General features: G+C 38.1%; 1 protein-coding gene across 1 annotated transcript in view; it reads left to right on the plus strand.

The window, feature by feature from the left end:
* The window catches only part of LOC121642112 (vacuolar protein sorting-associated protein 13B-like), a 334,030-nt gene that overhangs the window by 67,900 nt on the left and 239,233 nt on the right, over positions 1-26,897 (plus strand). The window contains 3 exon segments of the mRNA XM_041988605.1: positions 305-499; positions 7,161-7,285; positions 21,225-21,409. Coding sequence (XP_041844539.1) covers positions 305-499; positions 7,161-7,285; positions 21,225-21,409 — 505 coding nt within the window.

Consider the following 26,897-nt stretch of genomic DNA (forward strand, 5'->3'; position numbering starts at 1 on the left):
TCAACACTATCAAACTTTTATGGTGACACTTAAAGACTGAGCAAACAGTAATTATTTTAATGGGAGCTGGCTCTTTGAACATCTTATCGTCCTGGAGCAACATGGGTTGTTGTGTTTCACACACACTTGTAGAATCCATACCAGCGTGCATAGTTCAGAAGTGTCATTTCTTGTGGTCTCAGGTCATGTTCTGCATGGGTGGGTTGATGTGGACACTGGCTTAAATTACAAAAAGAGATATATGACTAATCTGCATTCCCTTTTAAATAATTTTCTACCTTTATATTTTTTATCAATCCTTTAGGCTGCACCAGGACCAGTTTCTGTGCCAGTCTTTCAGCCACTGCACCCGCTACCCTGTTTGCAGTTCCAGGTGGAGAGGGTGAATGTTGAACACTCTGTGCCAATGTATGCTCCAGAGCTGGTCACCACAGTCAGCAGTCTTAACCAGCCTTCTGACAACCTACTTCATCACTGCTATGCACACGTCTACCTCAAGGTGAGCTCTACTGATTCACAATAAGAAAGGCTCTGTTTCCTCCATACTGAAGTCCAACTTTAACCTCCTGTCTGACATGGCATATCCAAAATAAATTAAGTATATCTTCACAACTACAAGGACTGTATGTATAATCTTGATCTCAAAAGAGAGACCGTGTGTCAGCAAAAACAAAGCCGAGACATTTGAGATTACTACAGAAGTGTCAGAATCCAGATGTGTTACAGAGTAAATTCACCAGAAACACTGTAGAATGTGAATAGTTATCTCCTCCTAAAAGAAAACCACATTACTTTCAGTGAAAACCAGAGGATAGCAGTCCAATTCATCTAGTAAAATAATGTCATGAGGATCCAGAATGTAGTGAAAATCAATTTATTATATCATAGGGAGAGTGAATAATTCACCATAAAGCCCTCTTCATCTTCATGGAAACGACCAGGACCTTCATGATTCATTTCAAACAAGGGCAGAATCATTGGAGAACATATTAGCAGAGTTTTTTTTGTTTGTTTTTTTTTTTTTTGTTTTTTTACTAGAATACAACTTTTGACCACAAAACAGCAAAAGTTAGACATGATTTATAACTTAGAGATTTGTTTTTCTTTGGTTCTCTTCTAGTGATGAGGCAGACATCTTTGCAATCAGCAGAGTTTCTGCTTTCATATGACGTTGTTTGAAGTGCTGTTCTCATGTTTTTGTTACGTTCCCTTCTAACCGCTTGAGGTTTGAATTGGTGCTGTTAGGACTGCGTTGTTGGGATGTGCTCTCATGAAGAAGAGGCTGACTTTTGCTGAAACAGAAATAGCACATATGCTGAAAAGCACACAGTTGAATCTTTAATAATAATAATAATAATAATAACAACAACAACAATAATAATAATAATAACAATAATAATAATAATAATAATAATAATAATAATAATAATAAACAATGATAATAAAATTATTGTTGTTATTATTATTATTATTATTGTCTCAAATTATCCAGTCCTTTCCTGTTTCAGTTTGTTAAAAAAAAAAAAAGAAGCAAAATGCAAGGAAAAAAGCAGAAAGCAAAAACCTTTTCATCTGTTCAGTAAGATTTTTTCAGGCACAATGAAATGACCTCTGTGACCCTTTTAATGACCTTGATGACCCCTTTTCACCTGGTCATAAAATCTGAAGAAGTCCTGAACTTCTTGATGACCACTGGCCCATCTCTGGACTGCCTCATGGTTTTTATCTGCTGTACTGATGGGATGAGATTAGCTTGTGTGACTGCAACATTACCTTGTTAGTGTAGAGGTTACATTTTGACTGGTAGCTTGAACTTAAAATACAGAATTCGTTGTGTTTTTTTTTCAGTACAAATAGACAAAGACATCTTAAGAAGAAAAACAAGCAAATCCAAAACAAAAAACAAAACCAAAAACAAAACAATAACATACATATTGGGAGTAGCAATTTTTTTCCAGGATAAATCTAATCGTCTTTAATAAAAAACAGATCTGGCCTTAACGGCTTAACATAATTAATCCATTTTGTCCAATAAGCAGAAAATAATTCCAGTTTGAAATTCATAAGGGCTGTTATTTTTACCATATTATAAATGTCCATGGTGATATTCATCCATTCATTCAAGTTTGAGCTTTCTTGTGAAAGCCACTTTCTCATGATTGCTTTTTTGGCTGCAATCAATAAAGTGTTCATCAAATATTTGTCCTTCTTTCTCCATTTTAATGGTAAAATTCCAAAATACATACTCTTTATGCTGAAAACTGTCAAGTCCTTGAAAATGTCTTGTAATATTTTGTATATCCCTTCCCAGTCATCCTTAATGATCGGACAGTCCCAAAAAATATGATAATGGTTTGCATATTTATTACACTTCCTCCAGCAGTTGTTTCATCATAGTGGGCTTTCTGAGCTGCTGTAATAAAAAACCTTATTAAACACTTCCAGTTGTATTCCCTCCATTTCTGTGAACTAGTGTATTTCCAAAGATTTGACCACATCATTGTCCATTCCTCCTCAGTTATATTTATCTTTCCTTCCTGCTCCCACTTTTTCATATTATATGTGGATGAGTATGTTTTAAGGTTTGATAGTCCTTTGTATATTAATGAAATTACTCTAACCAGTGCTTCTGGTAATAATATGCTTTAACAAATAATTGTACAAAATGCATCTTGGGCTCGGTTATCTCTTTTATTTTTTTATGAATGTAACGCTGAACTTGAAGGTATCTGTAGAAGTCTTGCTTTTCTAGACATTATTTCTCTTTGAGTGAGTCAAAACTTAACATGGTTGCTCCTTTCATTGTTTGACATATAGATCTTATTCCTTTAAAATTCCAATGTTTAAATCTTGCGTCTAATTTGGTGTGAAATCAGAGTCATATGCGAGCCATTTTAGAGATGCAATATTCTCTTCTAGTTCAAAATCTTTAATAACAGTACTCCACATTTTAAGTGTCCATTTCACCCAGGGATTATCAATATTCTTTATGTAGCTTTGTATCTTTTTATCAGCTAAAATTGCCGGTTAGGGATATTGCAGATCTTTTCTTCAGTGTTTTTCCACTGTGCTTCATTAGATGGGTTACACCAGCATATAATAGTTCTCATCTGTGCTGCAAGGTAGTAGTCCCTAAAAGAAGGTACGCCCCATCCTCCTTTATTTTTACTTAACTGTAAAGTTTTAAGTCTTCTCCTTGGTTTTCTTCCTTGCCAAATATATCCCGTAATAAGTTTTTCCCCATTCTTTGAATTGTTTCTGATTAATTTCTATTGGTAAAGTCTGAAATAAATATAACAATCTTGGTAATATGTTCACTTTAAGAGATTCTATTCTTGAACTGAAGCTTAAAAAGGTATTAAATTCCATCTTATTAAATCATTTTTTATATTTGTAACCACAGGAAAATAATTGCATTCTAACAGTCTAGTGGGGTCTATTGGAATATTAATACCCAGATACTTTAAAGAATCAGTATGCCATATTCCGGCATACTTACTGTAAAGTTCTTCTGGAGGGTGGTAGTTGTATAATAAAAATTGGGTCTTTTCTATGTTAACCTTGTAACCAGATAGATCCCCATATTTTTCAAATAAATTCATCAATTTTGGCAAAGAGTGTACTGATTCATCAAGATATATTAAAATATCATCGGCATAACAAGCCATTTTTTATTCAATGTCTTTAATAAAAATCCCCCTTATATCTTTATTTTGCCTAATGTGTTGGGTTAAGGGCTTCAGGTATATTGCGAACAGTAAGGGTGATCATGGGCATCCCTGTCTGGAACCTCGTTCTAAATGGAAACCTCTTGATAAATATCCATTAATTTTAATTCTTGCTATGGGATTATCATATAAAACTTGTACAGTTTTAATATTTGTATTATGAAAACCGAATTTATGTAAGACCTTAAAGAGGAAGCTTTTCTGCATCAATACTTATCAAAGTTGCCTTGATTTGATTTTTTTGTATGTAATCTATAACATGTAATGTCTTTCTTACATTATCTTGCGTTTGACGTGATCGTATAAAGCCAGTTTGATCGTTATGTATCACTGTAGGTAGGAATTCTTCCTTCCTTCTAGCCATGATTGAAGTAAATAACCGATAGTCTATATTAAGAACGGATATTGGTCGATATGACCCACATTCCATCTTATCCTTCCCTTCTTTTGCTATAACCGATATAATCGCCTCTTTCCAGCTTGGAGGTATTTGTGCTTTTTGTAAGACCCAGTTTAAAGTGGGGAGAATAATTGATATTAGTTCATCTTTAAATTATTTATACCACTCTGCTGTGTAGCCATCTGGTCCTGGCGATCTATTTGTTTTAAGTTTATGTATCACATTTTTTAACTCCTCTTTAGTTATGTTAGCAATAAAATTTTCATTTTGTTTTCCGTTTAATAAAGGAAGATCTATAGAATTCAAAAAGGCATCTATTTCAACCGGACTTCCTCCTGATTTTTTAGTATACAGAGTTTTATAAAATGACTCAAATGATTCCTGAATTCCATCTTACTCTTTTTTTATTTGTTTATCCTTTGGATGTCTAATCCTATAAATTGTGTTTTCTGATCATTTCTTTTTTAATTTCCAAGCCAGTATTTTAAGTGAATTAGGTCCACTATCATAATTCTTTTGTTTCAGGAACATCAGATTTTTATTAATTTCCTGTGTTGTCAGGTTATTAAGTTGTTCCCTAATTTTTTTTTTCATCTAGTGTCTTCTCTTCTAGTCCTATCTTATGTTGTCTTTCTAATTCCTTTAATTTAATTTGCATATCTTCTCTTTCTTTAAACCTCTTCGTTTTCTTTTGTGAAGCGACCACTATAATTTTTCCTCTTATTACGGCTTTTAAAGTATCCCACAAAATGGGGAGTGAAACCATACTGCTATCATTAAATTCTAAATATAAAGCTATTTCTCTTCTAATTTGTTCTTTAAATTTAGAATCGTTTACCAGGCTAGAATTGAATTTTTTATGTAGTATTTCTTGGTTTCAGACCTAGATCGACTGTTAGGTAAATAGGTGCGTGGTCACTTGAGTCTATTGTTCCTATGTGACATTGACTGATTTTATCTTTCTCCTTTCCAAATGTTAGAAAATAATCAATTCTTGTATAAAGAGAATGTGGAGTAGAGCAGTATGTATAATCTCTCCTGCTAGGAAAGAATATTCTCCATACATCTATTAAGCCTCCCGCTTCAAGGAGAGCACCCACTTTTTTATGTAAGGAACGTTTTTTTTAAGGTTTACTATCAGAACTGTCTAATTCAGGTTGTAACCGTATATTTAAATCTTCACCACAAATCAATAACTCTTCTGTTTCCATTATTCATCATTTTTATCAGATTCTGAAAAAAAATAATTCAGAATTCATTGTTAATGAAAGTTAAATGTTACAGACCTGCATTTAAATTTTACTTCGTGTTTTGTTTGACTTATAGAAGAAATCCAAGTAATAGACCTGGATTGTTATATGGGCAGTGGAGCCCATAGAACAGATCTGGACTGACGTGTTTTGGGTCAGTCTTGTCTGGTTTTGTGAGTGTTTTTAAAAGCAGGATGTTTACTGAATATCTTGCCGGTAGTCTTTATCACAGGTTCACTGCAGGGTTAACAGTCAGCTGGTCAGTGGCCAAGGATCATAGTAACCAATCAGCATCTGTATCTGCCAAGGTTCTAATTCTACCTCTGGTGTTTGGCAGTGGGATCATGACAGGGTGGAGGTCACTCTGGCCACAATTCACCCACTTCAGGAAGTGGTTTGAAAAGGGTATAAACTGAAGCTTATCTTAATCTTTGTTTTATTGACGCTGGCTGTGCTGTGGGATCTGTGTTGAAGGTAGTGATTTCCTGTTGTCTTACTATTCCATAACTGTGGTTAAGAGCTCAAAGTTGGCAAAAGAGAGGCTTAACAAAGAGGCCACAAAGTAAATGAATATATAACAAAAGAAAATGTGTTTTGTTTTTTTTATGCAATAACTAAACATCTCTTTTGTTTAAATAGTGGCACAGGGAACGGTTAACTATCGGAAGCTCCAATGAATCAGTGTTTTAAGTGTGTTTGGAATTCAAATTGGGATGTTTATTATGTCTACAATTGTATCTTGGGTTGATACAGTTTTCTTGCATTTCTTTTATTAGGATCCTCATTAGCGTGAGCAAGAAGCTGCAGCTATTCTTCCTGGGGTCCGTCATATATAATAATCTTTTTCAGTCAAGTTTAACTTTATGTATCACTTTGGGGTTAAACAACATCCTTAGAGCTGCGTGTTAAACAGAAGAACCAGTGCAACTTCTAAAAAATATTCCCCCCATTTGTTTATAGGTTGTTTTACATCATGTGAAACACCAGGAGGACATGACAACTGCAATTACATGATGCATTTATAATCAGATCTCATGTTGAATTTTTTTCACTCTGTATGGTAAATATAACTCACAGTCAATCTGGCTGAGGTATTACAAAGAGAGGAGCACCATCACTTACACATGCTCCTTTCAGCTTGGCAAACAACAGACTTTAAACACAACAAAAGCAAAAGTGCATCTTCATGACTATTTCTCTAAAAGTAATACATTAACTTTTTCCTAGTAAGAAAACAATAGTTTATTTCTGTAAAGTGTCTTTTTACTACCAAAGCCTTTATCAATAATACTTTTAAGATCTTGAACCTATGGTTGTTAAAGTGTTACTAGTAGAAAAGTTATTGGGAAACACCATCATCTGTGCTATTAAAAGGATGAAAATACTGATGTTACAGTGCGTTTTGCATGGCTACCAGGTGCTTTTATAAAGAGAAGATGACTGTGAGACACAAAGATAATTATTGGTATTGTATATTCACATTGATTCATTTACTAGTTCACTTTGATGCCATTAATTAAGATATACTCATGATGCCTAAACTGTTCTGTTTAATCTGGCCCAAAGTAAACTCAAGTTTAATGACAATTTACTTAAGAAAACAGCATAGACTTTATTAAGATGTGCTCAGTGATTTCTGTCTTAGTTTCTCTGAATAAAGAACTTGGTTTGCCCTATCCAGTGCTGAGTTTTAAACTCTCTCATTCTCTCCTGCCATCTCTGCCCTGTCTTTCTTCCTCTCTTCTCCTTCCTTCCACCCTTTCCTTTCTCCTTCCTTCTCAGGTGTTTGGGTTCCAGGCAGGTTTGACATGCCAGGACAGCACAGGAGGCTTTCTGCCTCTCATCTCCATCATCCCTTCCTTCAGTACTGCTCTCTATGGAAAGCTGATTCAAATGCCTACAGTCTGGTGAGTTGGTAACACTTGTATTGTGGTTGGAAAAGTTAGGATCTTTTAGACTATATACAGTATGTGTGACAACAGGCAGCCTCTTGCTCGTCATGTATCAGAAGGTCTTTAAAGTGATGGATGAGCCTCTTTTTCAGCTATCCTCTGAGAAAACAGAAAACATTTGGCCATTTGGTATTGACCTCATAATTGTCTCTGGTTTGAGCCTCATACAGTGTGTATACATTTATATACATAATGCACATACACATATACGCACATGCTGACCCATTTCCCTCTCTCTCACACCTTGCAGTCACGGTGCCTGTTATAGCAGGAAACCTGTGCTAGAGCACTGCCATGGGAATCTATTTCCTCCCATTAGTTTAGATTTAAACATGTCATAGAGCTGCAGATGGTTTTGACTTCTTCTCCAGGCAAATAATGTATCTACTGTACAGTGATTGGCTTGCCAGAAGGGGAACCACAAGGCCTTCGCTGAGTATAGTGTTTGAGTATGTCCTTAGACAGAACCTGATTCCCTGTTCTCTCTGCTACTAATAAAAGACTGAGTTGTTCGTTTGATCTCCGCCCCCAACCCAACTTGTACCCCAGCTTTGCTGCACTGCTTGCTTCAAATAATGGATGCAGATGTCAAAAGGACGCCATTTTTCTTTCTGACAATTACAAGATGTTTCTCATCTTCACTGAGCATTTTACACACAGCAGAGCGAATGCTAACTTAGTGTCTGATTGAACGTTTTTTCTAAATGAAGTGCCCACTACTGAGCTGCTGGAGCGAGCCACTTAAATTAGACTGGGTATTTGTTCAGAAGAGGCTGGCTTTCCCAGCTCTGATTCTGTATTTGTATTCATTTTCTTCTTCTTCTTCTTCTTTTTTTTATCTTTTGTTCTTTATGTGAATCACATAAACATGTAATATGGGTGTAACGGTACACCAAAATCACGGTTCAGTATGTATCTGGATTTTAAGGTCGCGGGTTGGTTCTTTTCGATACAGTAAGGGAACAAAAGCAAAATATAAAACTTTGGTGTAAACAGGAACATGCTTAATGACATATAAAATTAAACCAAAATAGAAAACTGCAGTAAATTGTCCAATTAAAGATTCTTAAATAAATAAAAATATGGCATAAATAGAGATATGGGCAATGAGTTTAAATGAGACACACATTTTCAGATAAAGTCTGTATTCAAAGTAAAAACCATTCAACCATTTTACAAGTTTTATTTCTTTTACTGAATTTGTTATCGTTAAAGACAAAAGCTGTCAGAAAATAAAAATATAAGGAAATTCTTTTTTACGGCTCCACATGTGGAGGGTCGGGGCATCAGGGAGGAACGGACCTTGAAGCTTGACACAAGTACGGCAGACTGCTTCCGTCTTATCCACGTGTCTTTGTCCATTTACACACTTCTCTGGGAAGCTGAAGTGCTCCCAAACAGGAGATTTTAACCACGGAAGAGGGTCTTCAAGCTCTGGTTTCTCCTTAAAACTGTCACTAGCCATAACGTCTGCTAGCATTGTGCAAGGCACTTCCGTGTAGGAACTCTGTACGCTTCTGTCCTGAACTGGACGTTCCATACTGAAAAATCTGAATATGGATACATGTACCAGGAGCACTCAGCCAGCCATTTGAAGGAAAGTTGAATGATGTTTTCTGTTGAGCTAAGTTCAAAGCAACAGTCACAGTTTGCACTCGAAGGCTTTATCATGTTGTTGTTTGAATATATGGTCAACTATATGATGTTTCGGGATTGTACCTCCAAGTTTCACTCATCTTTTTAAAGTTTGTCTGTCATCTTTTTTTTTTCTCTCTCTCTTCCCCAATTTTAAATCTAGCTTGATGTTTCCAACACATGAACTTTTCCAATGGTGTCCTGTTTGTTTCACTGTCAATCTCTTTCCTGTAGATGATAATGGTTCCAGGTTATTGGGCTGTGTTAAGTGCTGTCATTTCATGTTTGAAATGTCTCATAGTTGACCTTCTGTCTAAATAGGAGGCAGCCTACCAGACAGGCTGCCTCTCGACTTGTCACTAGTGTCAAAATCTAATTAACACAACTTGACAGTTTGCTCCTGAAAGAATGATGATGAGCAGGTCTGACAGAGTTCAGAAAGTGGTTAGTAGAAATAGAAGGGAAATATGAAGGGCAGATTAGACAACTAGCAGACATTATTAATAAGTAATATGTTTTCTTTCTGCTTTGCTGTTTCCTATTGTTGGACAGATTTAGATAAAAAACAAATTAGAAGTATATCTTAAATGTCACATAGTTTATCTAATTTTAAAAAGAAAATATGGCAGCCATTAAAACAGAAATTGGGATTAGATTTCAAATTGGTTGTAGCTTTAGATCCAGTACCATTGTTGCATTTAAAAGGCTTTTATAACACTCTGCTTCAAATGCAAGTACACTTACTAAAACAAGCCAGTGAAGCCCTTTTCTGTTGCTAGTAGCAGGGTGATTACCATCAGTGCCTTAAGGACTACACTGTGTACGCATCAAGTAACTATCAGTACCTCTCAAGGCCAAGCCTGTAAACTCAATAGCATGAAGGTTTGGCATTACATTGCATCCTGCCAGTTGTGCTGACAACAGTTTCTAAAAATAACAACTTTATGAGATAATTAGGCTATTTTTGACTAGCCTGTGGGAGACTGGCCCCAGACAGGAGGACTGAAGACGAGTTAATAGCGTGAAATAGTCATTTTTATCTGGGTACTGTGTTACCATCAATGTCAGTTGGAGTCAGAGCTGAAAAAAACTTGTGACCCTTTTATAAGCAGCTAATGCAGCACTGAATTGTCGCTTTCCTATTTGACTCATCCAGATGTCGGCAGGAGATAGTAAGTTTGACCAATGTTTAAAAAAAAATAAATAAATCTTTTGATTACAGTGTACTTGATCACACAGTGTACAAGAGAAGCAAAGATGAGGTGATGTTAGCACTAGTTACATACACTAAACATAAAAAGGATTTTCTATAGCTGTCCGCAGCCAGCAAAAAGAAGTCATTCGCTGGCTCTATAGTTTTTCTGTTGTTAGAACGCATGTGTTCACTCTTACAGCCATTAACAGAAGATTTACTGTATTTTTCTAGATGAGACATTTTAGAGCCAGCAGAAGAGTCTATAGTGAGGACATGATACTGGAAAACGGTGATGCAGCTGGTCAGGTTTGAATGGTGGATGTGGGTAGGCTGTGTTTGGGAGATGGCTTTAATGTGATACTTAAGCATTTACATATTGCTTATATTTTATTGTAATTTAAGAAAGGAATGAAGTACTGCTATATTCTATCATAATTTTTTTGTTTGCTTTGTTTTTATTGGACTATTTTCAGTGTGTTGTGTGTGATAAATTTAAACCCTACTGAGACAGCCTGGTGTCACATGTGGGGGTTGTAACACATGGTCAGTTAGTTTCTTTAGCACTGGGAAAAGTTGAGCTGTAGTGTTAACATATTGGGAAAAATGGACCAACGGCAGCATTTAAATTGACTGTAGATGTTTGTTTGGGGACTGTTGTTATTGCTGAAGTAATACACACAACAAACTGTTCCATAATGTTTTGCTATGTAAACATAGGCCAAACACAGCTATTTATTCTTAAAGAAACATTAAGGAAGTAAAAAGCATTTAACCTTAAAAAGAAATTTAGAGACAGTAAAACACAGACACACATTCATACACATGCTTTGTGTGTGACTTCTCCCAATAAGCAAAGCCAGCTCTTCTTTGAGTTCCTTCAGTCAATGAAAGCTGGGATTAATATCTTCCTCTATAAAAATGAATCTCTTACTCATTCTCTCTCCTTATTATTTTTCAGAAATAACACACAGACGTGTACCTGAGCATCTATGTATCCCTGCGTTTACAATTATTCAGTTAATCATAAGTCAAAACAAATTAGACTCATGAATATTATTCTCCATCTTATCTATTAAATATTTTTCTTGTTTTATTACAAGTAGTAATTACAAATACAAAGTAGTATTACAATTAAAACACAAAGTGGAAAAAAAAAGTATATTTTACAGAGTCTAAAATCTTTCTTTCTAACCTCATCTTTGTTTAAACAACCATCTTTGTTGGTATAAATGTTCATATTCTCGCCTGTGTACCACACCTGCTACATGAGGATATCAACAGGAGCCCCACCAGTAAACTCAGACCATACAGACCCCTGGACTTGCAGGATGTAAACAATTAATGAGGACAATAATGGAGGTTAGCTGATTGATTTTCAGACTATGTGAGAAAAAGTCATGGCTGTGTCTTTGTAGGTTGCAAGGCCCCTGAATTAAACACAGTAGATAATCATTCGCATTTGCTTCTACAGTGCCTCTTCCAGTTACATCCATATTGCATCTCATGTGTAGCGTTAATTTAAAAGACATGCACTGCTTGTGGTCTATAGCTGTGTGTTTAGTCAGCTAAAATTCACAAATCCTAAACTGTTTAAGATCAAATATTAGCTATTACATTTACAGTCAGGTGAATCTGATAAATGTTATTGCAGTTTGAGGTTTTACACACTTAGTAGACTTTCAAACAGCGTTCTGTTGCTGCCCCAAAAAGCTTCATGTGTGTGATAATGGCTTTGTGTTTATCTGAATATAGAAAATGAACTGACATTAAGCTACAAGCAGTCACCTCAAGCATTTTGAGATGTGGACAATATAAAAACAGAATTTATTAGCAAACGTTGACATTTTAATTATGGAATACCAGATGTATTCTGAGACTCCATTTGTGCAAAGTAGTTTTTAAGTTTCGTTAAGTGTTTTAAAAATGGCTCTCTACCAATAGTGGGTATTACTATGTAGTAGTGGGTGCTACCAATGTGGTATTGCACCGAAGTCCTTCTGGGTGGTGGATGATCACTCTACCTTCTGAGCCACAGCTGCTCACTTGATATGCATAACAAATATGAGGGAGTCGTGAAAGTGTTTGGTGTAACTTTGTATGAAATTAGTAACAAAGATGCCCTGACTTAGTGTGCACCACCATGATCTTAGTTGTCATTTGGTTAGCAGAAGGCTAAAGTTTTCTGAAATGCTCTTTGTCACACCTACAGTGGGAGGTACGAAGAAATGCACAAAAAAAGGCAATTCATTATATGGTGAGTCTCAGTTGGTCTGACTGTTAAACTTGTTATTCTAGATAAAATCAGTGCCTGCGCCCCCACTCTCCACCTTCCCAGGGAAAAAAAAAGAATCAGGGGGAGGGAAGGGATGTTAGAAGTGCCACCTGCATTGATCTCCCCAAAACTTAACCTCACTCTCACTCAGACACATGAGCACATATGCGCACACACTTGTGCTAACACCATATAATATTCCTTGTGCAAGGCCACCTGATGGTAGCAACATATGGAGACAGGCCGTGGCCCACCAACCAACCAACCAACAAACCAGCAGCAGCTTGGTGTGGTTCATCACATTACAGGCCATAATTCAGGCCTGCGCCAGCTTTTATGTGGCATTTTTAGCAGCCCCTATTAGTTGCGCAGCTATTTCTGAGGGGATAATTTCTTTAAGCATTTGGCATTACAGGTGCATGTTATACAGCCTCCTGCTTTTAGACTGGTAGAACAGAACAGAATGTAGGTTTTCCCTTGATATCTCATTATTGGTCTAAGTACATTATATTGTCAAAGGTTAGTCCAGTTTTTAGCACTACCTGTAAGATTTCATTTTTTTATGTGAAGTTGGGAAGTCCATTACCATGTCTGGACCGGTAGTCTAGACTCTAGATTAGCTCATGTAGTGATTTATGAAGGGTGCTTGAGGCATCTGAGGCATGAGGCTTCTGGTGTGATTGTAATGCCTCATTACTCCTGTTCATAGTTAGTCATAGCAAGTTGCTCCTGGTCTGTGTCTCCGAGTGGAGCCAAGAACAGGATGACAAATGTTTTCTGTGCACTTGAGATGAGATCCAAGCCAAATTTTGCAAATCTACATGAGCAGCATTCACTGATGAGAACATTTACTGTGGCTGTCACATTTGACTACAAGCCAGTTTTGCAGGGAATATCATTAACAAGTAGAGGTGGAATAACCACTTTGAAGGAAAGCGATGGTGGAGCTGCTGTTGGATGAAAAAGTGACATTTCTGTGCTTTCAATGGACATTAATGACAAGTGATTTTTATGAATAATTTTGTACACTACTGTTAATTCTGTATGCCTCAACCTAATGCTTATAAGTTTCAATTTACCACATTCTCATTCACTTTGGTGTGCAGATAGAGTTAAAGATACTGGGAGCTGTTACTGTATAGGAAAGGATAATTGAATGACCTCAAATCAGCATGTGGTTGCTGTGGTCATGCTCAGCTCTGAGTTGTGGTTCAGAGGCCTGAGAGCAACTGGGAATTAATTTAGCTGAACAAGGCAACACATGCTGTGTAGGTCCTTTCGTGCTTTCGAAGAAACAAGGGAATGATGTTGTCAGAAAAAAGCCTTCACATGATGAGGCTGAAGGGATGTGGGCGAAACCTGCAACAAGTAGGCTTTATGTATTAACAGGTGCGTATTAAAGGCTCCAAATATGACATAATATTGTTCCACTTTTCGCTCTGAACTATGGGAGTGTAACAGACTGTGAGCTGCAAGGTAAAACATAATTTTTCGTGTGGCACAGTCTATAAAATATTTTGGCCAACTCTGCGGTGAGGATTTTTTTTCTCTCCTGCATCTGGTCTCAGACAGTTTTATTTGGTTTTATTGCAGCCCGAGATCAGTGGATTCACAGAGGAGTGTTGTTTTAAAGAAATGTCCAGAGCAAAAGCAAAACTCATACCCTTGGTGATTGACATCCCTGTCTAATGGAAGCTTCCATGCTTTTTTTTTTTTTTTTTTTGAGCATTCAGTCTGCTGGTGAAACCATCGTCATGCTACTGCAGAGTTTGTATGCTTGCCCTTATGATTTTGTCATGTGGTAGCTTAAATCAACATGGGTTTTAATTCAGCCCAGAGGTGTTCGTTATATGCTGTAACGCTTTTAAGAGGCAGTATTCATGCAATCCAAGAATATCTATTGAATTTTAAGTTGACCATAAAATATCTTTGGTTATATAGATGAGAGCCAAGATAGTAGATTCAGGAGCAGCTGGAGATGTTTTCAGTTAACTGAAAGACTCCATTAATTCCTGAATTAGTCATCTGAGGAACTGAAGCTTGAGGGAGGGAAAACAGTGGGAAATAGGGAAGGATGGATGGATTATCAGCTCGGAGTGGATTATCATCTCCTGTGGTGTGCATTCCACTGTCCTTATCCCCCCACTCAGCCTCAGTACTGCTCCACTGCTTCCTAGAAATAAGCCTGCAAATGAGAAATCTGTGAGGTACAGGAAGCATTGGTATCACTATATCAAATATAAATCTTATCCTTGTTTAGCAAGATGACATAGTGGGGAAAACACTTGAGTACATATTCTTGTTTACGCTAAGCATCTACTTGGAATTTAAAGGTTTCAGGAGAAAAATACCAAAGATAAGTAACTTATGAATAACATGGATAGCTGTTGCATCAGTTGACTCCTTAAATACAGAGGTTTAAACCAAATCTTTTTAAATTGAGTTCTCCCATCTTTAGGTTTTTAAAAGGAGCTGCCTGCGATCCACAGCTGGACTCGTTGAACAGAGGCAGGAAGCTACGTGCACACACATCCATCGGCCTCCTGATGCGTTTTCCTTTAATGCCTGATGAACCACATCATTGCCATTTTCTCGCCTTGCGGTCTGCAGCTGTCTGCGGCACTTGATTAAAACATTTCTTTTAGTAATCCCTGTGTAATGAAGCCGTCTCTTGAGAGTGGATCTCAGTGTGTTTGTGTATGTGTCTACTCATGTGTGTCTGTGTGAGGTTGTCTGCATACGTGTGTGCTTTGGGTCAGGGGTGCTCCAGATGGGAGGAAGGGGAGGTCTGTATATGTGTGAGAGTGAAAGAGAGAGAGGAGTGTTTCTTTCTATGAAGAGTTTCGGCTGTTCTGGACCAATGATTGAGAAATGCACACATGGAACACCTTTGACCCCAGGGAACCACAAAAGTGAGCTGTGGCTTCAAATTCAGTCCATTCCTCTCCCTAGCTCATTCCCAGATCCAACACAGAGAGGGCTCTGCTTCGCTAGAGAATCCGTGTCATTACAAATTACATCTGGGAGCTGAAATAAAACTGTATTTAGGTGATTGCTGTAGTAAAATGGCACAACACTACACTGACTTTAAGAAAAACAAAGTTTAGGTTACAAAGAGGAGGACAGTGTAGATATTGACATTTTGTCCAAATGTTGGTCCATAAATTTCTTTCCTAATGTAAAAAGTAAACAGCAGTGTCTAGAGGAAACTTTTTAAAGTTTGCTCCAGACAATTATGCCAACTTTTTTTTAAGAAAAAAAAATCTTTTCTGTACTCTTTGTTTTGGTACCACTATGGAAAATTTTCTAAACTGGAAACATGTCTGACATGTCCGTCTCCTGTTGGCTTTAAAGAGCAAATATAATTCCCTGAGAACAATTTTAAAAAAAAATCTCTAGAAATCCCACAGATACCGTGCCAGTCACAAATAATCAACCTAGCCCAACTCAACTTTTAAAGTGTTTTCTACCTACCTGGTTTCAGTTCTGAGTGCAGTCTGATATGATATACACTGGAAAAAAGTCATTATTCAAGCTGAGACCTTTGTGTCTTGATGAATTTCATACATTTTTAATGTCAGAAGCTTATATTCAGCTACGTTTCCCATCAAGGCATGACATTGAGGCCATGTGCAGCCAAACAAATTATTTAAAATTAACATCATAAGAAACTCAAAAGACATATAATAGATGAATTAAGGAAACAAATTTCTTTAACTTTTCTTTTAGTTTATTAGATTCTCTGTGTTTTTTTTTTAGGTTAATTCACCTTCAGGTGGGAAAAAGACAAATGTTCCCTTTCCCTAACTTGGCACTTGTTCTTAATGAAGAGCTTTAATGATGTATTAATCTTTGTTAGGAGGCTTTGTAAAGATATTGTAGTGAGATAAAAGACTTCATCGTGCTCATAAATCACAGATTTTTCTGGGGTCAGAGGCTTTGGTTTATTGTGATTTGGGAATTCTGGAATACTGCAGATCAATCTGTCAGGAAAAAAAATCCATTTTTAGTCAGAATTCCCTCCAACAAAGCTCAGAAAATTGGGAGAAAATAGCAGTAGAGTTTTTTCCCAGCTATTTGAGTTGGGGTATGTTTGTATTGGGGTGTGACAGTGAGTGATTTGAGGAAACTTCAGATAAGTTATCACTGGTCCCAGGATAGTTGCTATCTGTTGTATCTATCAGACAAATATGTCGCGCCTGACTTGATTACACTGGGTTTGCTGTGGACTTTGTCAATAGACTAAGAAAAGTTAAATTTAAGTGAAAGTTGCACATTGTGGGGCATGTTTAACCTTACTGATTGTCTTGTCAATTTTTCTACTTTCACTGATCTTGAGAGCTTGTACTAAATTTTAAGTTTATGTGGATAGCATATTCCAATACATGCATATTTTTATTTAGCTCCTCTTACAATAAAAACAAAGGGAGGGGGATGGATTCCCCTATGTCATGAAATATATGTTCAGAGACCAGACACCTTGCTCCATGCCTGTTGCCAACATCCAAGTGCCCACAGCTGTCTTTGCTAATGCATTTTGGAAAGAGTGAGACAACTGATTTTTGGTACTGTACAGGATATGAGTAATAACACAAATGTATGTTCTGGAAACTGCAAGCAGGTTCCAAGCTTGTGTTTTGAGACACTATGTAAACCATTAGGACCAGCTGCCCATGGCAATATTCCTTCAATTGCTGCGGGATGTTGGTCTTCAAAAAAAAGAAAAAGAAAGAGAGACAAGAAAAGAAAGGGGAAAAAAAAGGTTTGGCTGACTTCATTTGGCTCTGCTTATCAGACATAGTTTGCTTGCTTTCTCAGGTGCATCCTTTATCAGAACATCTTCGCTTCTGTTAGCATATCACATCTACATGTCTACAAAATATGCTCATAGAGTGGTTTACACACAAAGCAACAACATACCTCTGTTTCCACTTGAGTTTTTCTGGAGCTGCTCCCACTACGAGTAAGATATTATTTTAACTGAAGAATAACATATGACCTAAAATGACTTTGACATTCTCAACAAATGTTTTCTGTACATGACACATTTTGCTTTTCCTTCATAAAATACTAATAAACAAACAAAAAAAAAAACTAAAAACAAACATATGACCTAAAAATGAAGAGTCTACATTCCTGCAAACCTCTGTTTTCTCATCATTCTTACCCGTGTTGTTGTTGTTTTAAATGTCTAAGCAATCTGCAGATCATACATCCTTTTAATATTACGCATGCTTAGCATTGTTTAAATACAAAGACCATTTTTTCCACACACAGCTTGTTAGAGCGGCATGCTCCTTGTCAGCTGTAGCCTCATTACTACTGTTGAACACACATGGCTCAATAAGGCATTATTGGTGTGTAAATATGTATGCAGGTGTGTTGGAGGTTGTGTGACAGCTCATCTGTTGTCATACACATCTTTATGTATGTGTGTGGGTAAAGGTATGTGGATTTACGTGCTTGCACGAGGCCTCTCTAAAGTAGCAATTGCAGCCTGTTGGCTGGAACTCCAGCTGCACTTGTCTAAATATAGTTATGTCCACAGTCAGACCAGCCCAGAGAGCTGATTCGCCTGACAAGAACTGACCCAAATGGGTATCTGTAGCTACGACGTGAAATGGGTATGGTAGAAATTATCTGGTTACAACGGGATTATGTATCGTGATCATCATGGCCATCCCTGGATGGGTCTGAAACATGTTTGAACCTAACCGAAGTACTTTACGAGCATCTTCTTTTAATCTTTTAATCTTTATTTGGTTTTGTTTGATTTAATGGCCCAAATTATCTTTACAGTCTGACTTTTTATATATATATAATGAAGAAACCACAGCTGTTACAGTGTCCATGATTGACTCATGTTCTGCTCATCACAACACTGTTTTGCTCTACTGTGACAGAAAGACTATATGCCAGTCGGTAGACCAGTTACCTACCCTGGCACCAAGCAAGTATACCAACTGGCCTGTAGTAGCCCTGGTCTGGTTCATTGTCACTCAGGCACCGCTCTCCTGGGGACGGGTCGGGAAATTAGAGCTAATGTTGTTGAAATCCACCAAAGGAAACCATATTTCATTGGCTGAAATTGAAACACCTAAGTTTTCATAGCTCCTGACTAAATTTGATTTCCTTTTAACGTATTCCTGGTGGCCTCTGTGTTTTAATGAAAAAAGTTATTGACTTAAAGGACTGCTGTGAGGTCAGAGACAGCCGACTCAATGAGCCACTGAGCTTCAAGCTAAAAGGAGCTGATTTCTTAAATTATGAGTCTGGATCTGAAGTGGGTTGTGGGCCCAACTCTGCTGGGTCTCCACATTATAAGAGAAGTATGCTTTCATGAGTTTTGCTCCCTAGACTACAGACTGAATTTGTAATATGGATTCTGCACTCTGAGAGTGAAATACATTGAGCGTACTTTGTTCACATTCTGAACTGAATGTTTTAAAGCTGTCATTTGTTTCTGCTGGGGGATGCTGCAGATACTAATGTGTTTTGACCTCTTGGATGCTTTTGTTTCCCGCAGAGCCTGTGGTAACAGTAAAAAGCTTCCTGCCAAAAAGCTGTTTACCATGTTGCAGCAAGAAACACTGACCGTGCCAGCTACTTAATGAAATCCGATGAGTGCCTGGCTGTCTTCACATCCAGCATTCCCAAAACACCCTAATGAGACTTTCTGCTTCTCATTTAATCCCAAGATCCAAGATGCTGTTCACAAAGAAGTGGGCATGATATAATAAAAACAGGTGCATAATTAAAGTTTTAGGGGACCACATGCACATGACAAGCTCCCCTTAAACACTATAAACACTCAAAAAAGCGAACAAACTTTCATCCCTTGCCAGTCCTCTCATTGAAGTGGCTTTGCAGGCACATTTGCTCTGCATGTGGGGACATTGTTGTTGCCGCGTCCTCTATGCCTTCTTTTGTTCAGCTGCACTGTTGCACTAAGTGTACATGCACGCATAGAGTGCACATCTTTGAAGACATGAATAACACATGAAAATCAGTTTGATTAATGTGTCATTGAATAGCATGCAACAGTAGTGACTTTTTAAAAAGCAAAACAGCATGACATCTCATGGTTCGCCATTGTGCCAAATTCATCACATGTAGTAACGGAATTGAAAATGTATTTGTGTTGTATGCAGATGTGTGTTGTCATGGGAAACTCATTGACCCTGTCAGGTCTGGGCTTTCTTCCTTCCTCTCTCCCTGTTCCTTCTCGACTCTCTGCATCTCTTTTTATCAAACAGCCTCACTTTCTTCCTTATAGTAAGGACGGCAGGCGGTTAAGAGCTCTGGGCTTGCCTTGTGTGCAACTCACAGCTCATGTCACCCTGGTGAACCACCCAGGAGTAGAAGAAAGGGAAAGATAAAGAGACTCTTGGAGAAGGAGAGGGAGGGAAGCAGAGAAGTTAAATGATTGCAGAGCTGCTGAGCGAAGAGAGGGACCCTGTGACAAATCCCACACTCTGAACTGAGACCAGACCATAATGGATGTATGATTAAATGAACTGTGATGCTCGTTCCTGACATGCTGCAGCCATCTCTGGATTCAGTCACACTTCTATTTTCAATGAAAGCTTTGCTCATAAGACAGCCCCCTTTGCTTCCAGCACAATATGTAGTCAAGTGCATATGTGCTGCTGCGTGCACACACACACACACACACACACACACACACACACACACACACACACACACACACACACACACACAAAATACCAGAAACTAGATGTATATCTGGGCAGGGGCCACTACCAGTCCTACCCCATGAACCTCTCAGACATTAAGCTTGTTTTGTTGTGTAATTCAGGCTTGCTGGTGTTTTTTCAATAAATGGGTTCCTGGGGAAGAAGAGGGAGGGAGGAACATTGGTAGAAATGATGAGATCAGTAGTTGTGACCATGACAAGTTCTCCATCACACTGTTCACCGTGTATAGTTCCATGCCTTATTCAGTGAGTGTGCATGTGTATTAAAGATTCCTTTCCGCTGATGTTTTGTACTCTGTGATGGATGTGTTGTACAAAAATCGGCTCAAAGATATGATTCGTGGAGAAAGAGAGTACAAGAGTGATAAGTTGTGTGCAGCATTGATGTGAAAAAGAATCATTTGAATGTGTTTGGATATTAATGAGTGACTAAGCGAGACAGTGAGCAGAGTACTAGAAAACAGGAATTTAAATGTGTGTGAGAGAGAGATGATAAATGAGAGCAGGGTCTGCAGAGGGTCTGATGGACGGAGGCTTGGAGGGCTCTGTCACACTGTTCTGTTACCTCATCCCCCTGAACGCTCAACTCATCAGCTTGTCATATGCTCAGACTCTCACAAACTCTCCCTCCACACTTTTGGAGACAGATGAAATGTTAAATGCTTAGAGATTCTTTTCAGGGTCAGGTTTCTGGGCTGTACATCTTTTCACATAAATCATCATCACAGTTTTGACTGAGGGGGGGAAAGGGTCGACAAACTAAACCGACCTGCCAAGTAACTAAGGAAAGCTTGGCTCACACTTGGTACCTCTTAGGTTTACTGTTGGAACGCACTTCTACTTATTTGGCCTTTTGTTCCATCAATGAACTGTTTTATATTGCAGTGGTGTATTGATGGATTTGTGGAAGTTGCGAACTATGTGTTTGCACAGTTTCCTGTTAAATTCGGTGTATATTAGCGTTTATGTGAAACTCTCCATTTTTCCATTTATTGTCACTTAATCCTAACAGACATTTTGTATGTCTGTCACCATCTTTGATCTCATGTTTTCTTTTGTGTCTCTTTTCTTTTAGGAGCAAAAGGTCATCAGTTCCCACCACAGAGTGCATTTTTGAGCTCCCTCACTTCTCTATTCAGGCCACAAGGGCCCAGACGCTTTTGCTTCAAGCAATTTACCAGAGCTGGACCCACAGCATGCCCAACGGAGCCCCACAGACACTCGGTGAAAATCTACTCAATGAGGTGTACCAAGTTCCAGGTAAGCAGCATGCTCGACAATGTGATTTTGGCTTACATTCACACTGCAGGTCTTAATTCTCAGTTCAGATTTTTTGGTGGGGAAAAAAATAAATAAAGAAAAAATCAGATATTTGTCACATGTGGGTGAAAATGGGTGGATTTGGGCCACTTTTGCCTGCAGTGTGAATGCAGCCTTTGTTGCCTGCAGATCCGGTGTAGATGCTAACCTAGTTAGATGAATTTCAGATGCCTGACGAAGTTAATGCAGATCTTTTCAGCTAGTAATTCCCTGCAAATTCTTCAAAAGAGAGGGTCCATGTTTATCAAAGGAGGAGAGGTGTGTGTTTGTAATTGTTCAGCATGGCAAATAGCTCAGTATGTGTTTTTCAGATAGTTATTTTTCATAATGCAGTTATTACTATAGGGTACTGATTATAATTTGGCTATAGCAATTCAGTTACTTGGCATAATAAAGAAAAGACCAAAAAGGGATTTATTGTGTCCTTTAGTCATAAAATAAAAAACAGACATACGCGTGTGGTCTCTTTAGATCACTGCATTTAATTTTAATGTAGTCATTATTGTTGCTGATTTATTGACTTTTTTCATGAATTATATATAGTGTCCTTTGTTTGTTTAGTTCTTTATGAAAAAGTTTGATTCTTAGCGCCAGGAAAATGTCAGTAGAGATATAAACAACTGGCTACAGCTAAAAGTGATTTGACTCTCTTATGAAAAGTTTTACAGTTATTTCTCAGGGATCAACTCAAGTGTCAGATCATTCATGGAAAACAAGTCAACCAGATAGCAGCTTGTGAATTATGGGCAAAAACATAAGCTGTCCAAATACACGTTCACGGGAGACGTTTAAACATCAACTTGCTTTGTGCCCAGTTTGGAGTACAGGACCTGCAGCCGAGGGTAAATTAACTCTGAAACGCTTCATGTCACCTAAGGATGCCTTAATGGCCAAATAATAAATTTTGCCTCTTATTAAATAAAAGGGAGGGGAGACTGAATTCAATAAAACAGTAGCGTTTCTTATGACGGTAGCATCTGGACAGTCCTCTGGAGGGCCAGGGATTTTCCAACTCATTAGGATCATGTTGTTTGGTATGCTGTCAACATTCTCCCTCAGCCAAGCCTGTCAGGCTACCTTTTTTACCGTTGTGTAGTTGCCAGAATTTATTAAACTGGTCTCCCGTGGAGTGAAGTCAAATATTCCTCTCCCCTCATTCTGCCTTTCTCTTGGAAGGGGGCTTGAATAGCGACATGGAGAAACATTTGCACATCTGGCCCATTTGCTGGCAGGTTAGAAAAAGTGGGGGAAAGACTTTTTGGGTTTTGAAGGCAAGAGAGTGAAGGGGAATAGGTGATGCATTGTGTAAGTTTATGTTTAGTGGGGATACTCAGCAATCTTTTTTTTTATCATATAACCAAAAATGTCTGGTTCTGTGTCTGTTTTTGAGGTTAAGTTGACACTCACTGGATTTCAGGAATATGTCAGCTGTCCCAGTCCCTTTCAGACTTTGGTATGTGAGGTCTTAAGTGTGTTGGAAAAGTGGAAAAAGAGGAGATAAAAGAGGAGTAGGCAAAGTCGTGTTGAATGAATTTGTGAACTTAGTTTGCTGTGGCGCATCTTTCTCACAATGTAGGACTTGGTGAACAGTGTTGGTTCATGTGGGCACTGCGGTTGTGTGCAGACTGTAATGTCATGATGAGCTTTGCCAGCTGTTTTCTGTTGGGTTTTTGCCTTCCCACTTACTCCTTGGCTCCTCTCTTCGCTTCACTACAGTTGTTTTCCTTGACTAAAACAAACACTAAACTGACGGCATTGTGTCACCGTGGTTGCCTGATCAGTAAAAATTTTTTACTGCAACACACTATTATTATTATTTATTTATTTAATTTATTTTATTTTATTTTTTATTATTATGTCACTTTAAGAATGAGATACAAACGCTAAGGCTAAATACTGAACATGGCAAACAAAAGCTGTTGACTTTAAACATGTGCTTTTGTATCCTTTCAGAAATTTGTCCTCTGCTCCATCCTTTTGATGCTGCAGTTTTTTTCCTTTTCAATATTGGAAGGTGTTTCATTTTGAGGCCTCACAGATAACGCAGATGGTCAGTGTCCTTCATGGGAGGGAGATGGTATGGCATTAGATTAGATTCCCGGACTATTCAGCAAAGGGCTGGGGGAGTGTTTTTAAAGCCCAGCAAAGAGACAAAGTGTAAAATGTTACTTTCCTTAGTAATCAGATGTTGTCATTTACTGTGTCTTTCCAACCTGGCTCAGACATTCACAGAGCTTCTTTTCCTTTGCTGTTCTTCTGCCAAATTTTATTTTCAGACACAAATTAATCTAAGACATTTCCTTCTTGTGATTGTCTGAGGCCAGAAATCTCAGATTGTTTTGTGGTTTACAAAGCAGCAATAGCAACAGTAGTAGAGGGAAGCCTGTTCCTGTCTACTTTGAGGCAATATTACCCCTCAGATGCAACCACACACTGACCACAGTGACCTCCCACACGTAACTAGAGACTACAAGCACTGGTGTGTGAGTATGCAGTGTGCTGTTTATAAGAGCACGGTGAGTTTAGGTCTGATTGAGTCTTTGGCACTGTCAATATGCAAATTGTGTTTACCACCTCTATATCCAATGTTGGGCTGCAGCTTACATGCAGCTCAGCTTGTTGTATTATAATTAAATGATTTATCTATACTCTGTATTTGGTTTTAATGAAGATGCAGAGTTAGATACGCTGTGTCACTTAAGTATAGGTTGGTCAGAATGACAAAACTGGAAATGTGTTGTGATGAGTTGCTGCATCAGCTCCAGTGGTTTGATAATGGTGCAGAGCTGTTAAATGAGCAACTTTTAGCTTTTACTCAGTTTAATGAGTGCTTCATATTTTCATAGTTAGCTTCCTGGGCTTAGAATAATAAATGTTTACAGTTAAATCATAAGAAAAAAGGGTAATATATCCTTAGATGTCAAGTAATTCCATCATATCTTGTTTCCATGTACAGTAACACAAATATTGTAGAAATCTGTTTATTTCCTGCTTGTGGGATTATCCTGACAGTGTGTTGTAGCTGAGCATGATTGGATAGAAACACAGGCCAGTTGTGTTAACTAGTAAAGATTAAATAAAAAGCAAGATTATTTCAATCATCATGAAACTGATTTTTCCAAACAGTTATGGATTCAACTTCTATCACAGCTGGCTTTCTGGCCACTGAGCTCTATGGTGGTCTGGCCTGGGACAGGAGGAGGGGTCTGGTAGAAGTTGGTTGGTGGTGGTGGTCACCAGCCATGTTCTGGATGATTGCTGGGTGATATATGAGCTGTGACATAGCTTTAGCATGACAGATTCTGGGGAGAAAGAACAGAGGAAGAGGAAGAGAGAGTGAACGTTATAATGAGCAGAATGAAAAATGAAAGAGAAAGGAATCTAAAGGTCGGAGGGAAAAGTGACAGAAAAAGGAAATAAAAAGACTAAGTGTGTGGGGCCAACCTCGGTGCCCAAGATTACAACTGGCCATTGGTTTGCTTTATTAAACCCAGCTCTGCTTCCTTATGGAGTGTCAGGTTAGGCACATGCACAAAGAAAACCACATATAGACAGATGCATGCCTACCTTTATCTTTACTCGTTCATATATGTACTTCTGAACTCACACCATATGAACCCATTTATGGTAAATGACTGAAGAATGTTTGGATACAGCAAATCCATGCTCTCATTGCATAGCAACTAGAGGCATGTTGATAATATTAGAGGAGGACTCATAACCGTATCATTATTAAAACAAGTCCTTTGTTTTTAGTTCCATACACTCTTAAAATGGGGAGAGGTGAGGATAAGTTGGGAGTTGAGGAAAAGATAGAGAAAAGGATGTAAAAAAAAAAAAAAAAAAGAACTGCAAGGTTGCATTACAGAACTTATTTATAGTTTTCTTCACTTCAATATTTTCTGTTGCTTGGAACCAAAAGTGATTTCTTAGACCATGTCAACAATAGTTTTCATGCATTTTTGCACTGCATGAAAAAGCTATTCCCGTCATGGCCAGCAGTTCACATCTCTGTGATCTAAGTGGCATCAGGAGCATGACTCTGACGCAAATCCCCCTGAGATGCTGCAGCACAGTAAGTGTCTGTAATAGCTTTGTGTTATTAGAGGAAAAAAAGTGTATATTTTCCTATCACTGTCACTGCTGTAATCTGATCTTTGCTATGTTGTGTATTAAAGGTTGTCTAGTTGAGTTGGTAGCAAGAACACAGGAGGTTGCACCCTCACTGCCCACGTTTCTTTTTCAGTTTTTTCTGAGATGAATTGGCTGCCATGACACTAACTCACTAACTTAATGTTCCTCATCTATTAATCAAGACAAGCCAACGTAACATGCAGCTTTTATCTGTTATATAATGAGTCCATACATTCAGTTTTTTCATCATTTTTCATTGTTCTCTAGTGAGAGTGAAAGACAGAAGGACAAGCTTTTTTTTGTGTTTTGTGGTTGTCACAAATGTCAGTAAAGAGATGGGAAGTTTAAGGAAAGCCCTGAGATGTCTGTTTCAGCGTAGCCTGGCCCCTCACTCAAGTATCCATACTGCTTTGAAGAGGTAAATTATTGGTTTGAAAGAAATTTCTGCCTGTCTACTTGTCTGCTTCACGAATTGACATAAGGACAGGAAGAAAGCAGGAGGGAAAGGAAAGGGAGAGGGCTTTTTCATCCATATGCAACCTCATTTCTGACATAAAAAACACGTTTTGTCAGCATCAGAGAACCGATAAATAAATCTTGGATGGAACTTGAGAAGGTTCTTGTCAATGAAAACTTCAATAAGCTACAGACGGCCTTCGCTCCACTCCTGGCGGATTGTGATGATGTTTTAAGTCAATCCAGACTTGAGCCTTCCCTACTTTTCTTTTGTCTTAGTGAAGCCTGGTCTTTCTCTGTTGTTCCTTTCAGTCACAAGTTAATCATTGAGGCCAGTTGAGTCGGTGTGCAACAGAAGAGTCTCACTGTCTTTTTAGACTTTAGAGTACATTGAAATTAATATCTTTAATGGGATGAAAGGAACATTGAATGTCTGATGTCTGCTCACCCGTTGAGTCAAGGGGGAAGCTCTTCACTCTTCAACATGATGAAACAAAGCCATACACCCTGACACCTCCCCAACAGGCCATATCTCAGTGTTTAAGTTTTAATCCTTGTTTTTCTTTTGCTCACTAAGGGGCCGTCCCCACAATGCCGAATTGCAGTAAAACCACAAAAGTATTTTAGCAATTCACCCTTTCATCCCCACGAAACCAGGAATTAGCTTCCATGAAATCGATCATGTCTGAAACCAGGTACCAAGGTGGATAGTTTTGAAACCTCTACCGTCTGATGTACTGTGAGGACAGCGTAACCGCACAACTGGAGGATATGATGTCAGTGCGATGAACATGTGCCAAACACAACAACAACAATGCCGTGTGGACAAAGCCGAAAC

This window comes from Melanotaenia boesemani, chromosome 6, assembly GCF_017639745.1.
Source record: "Melanotaenia boesemani isolate fMelBoe1 chromosome 6, fMelBoe1.pri, whole genome shotgun sequence".
Classification (NCBI taxonomy): domain Eukaryota; kingdom Metazoa; phylum Chordata; class Actinopteri; order Atheriniformes; family Melanotaeniidae; genus Melanotaenia; species Melanotaenia boesemani.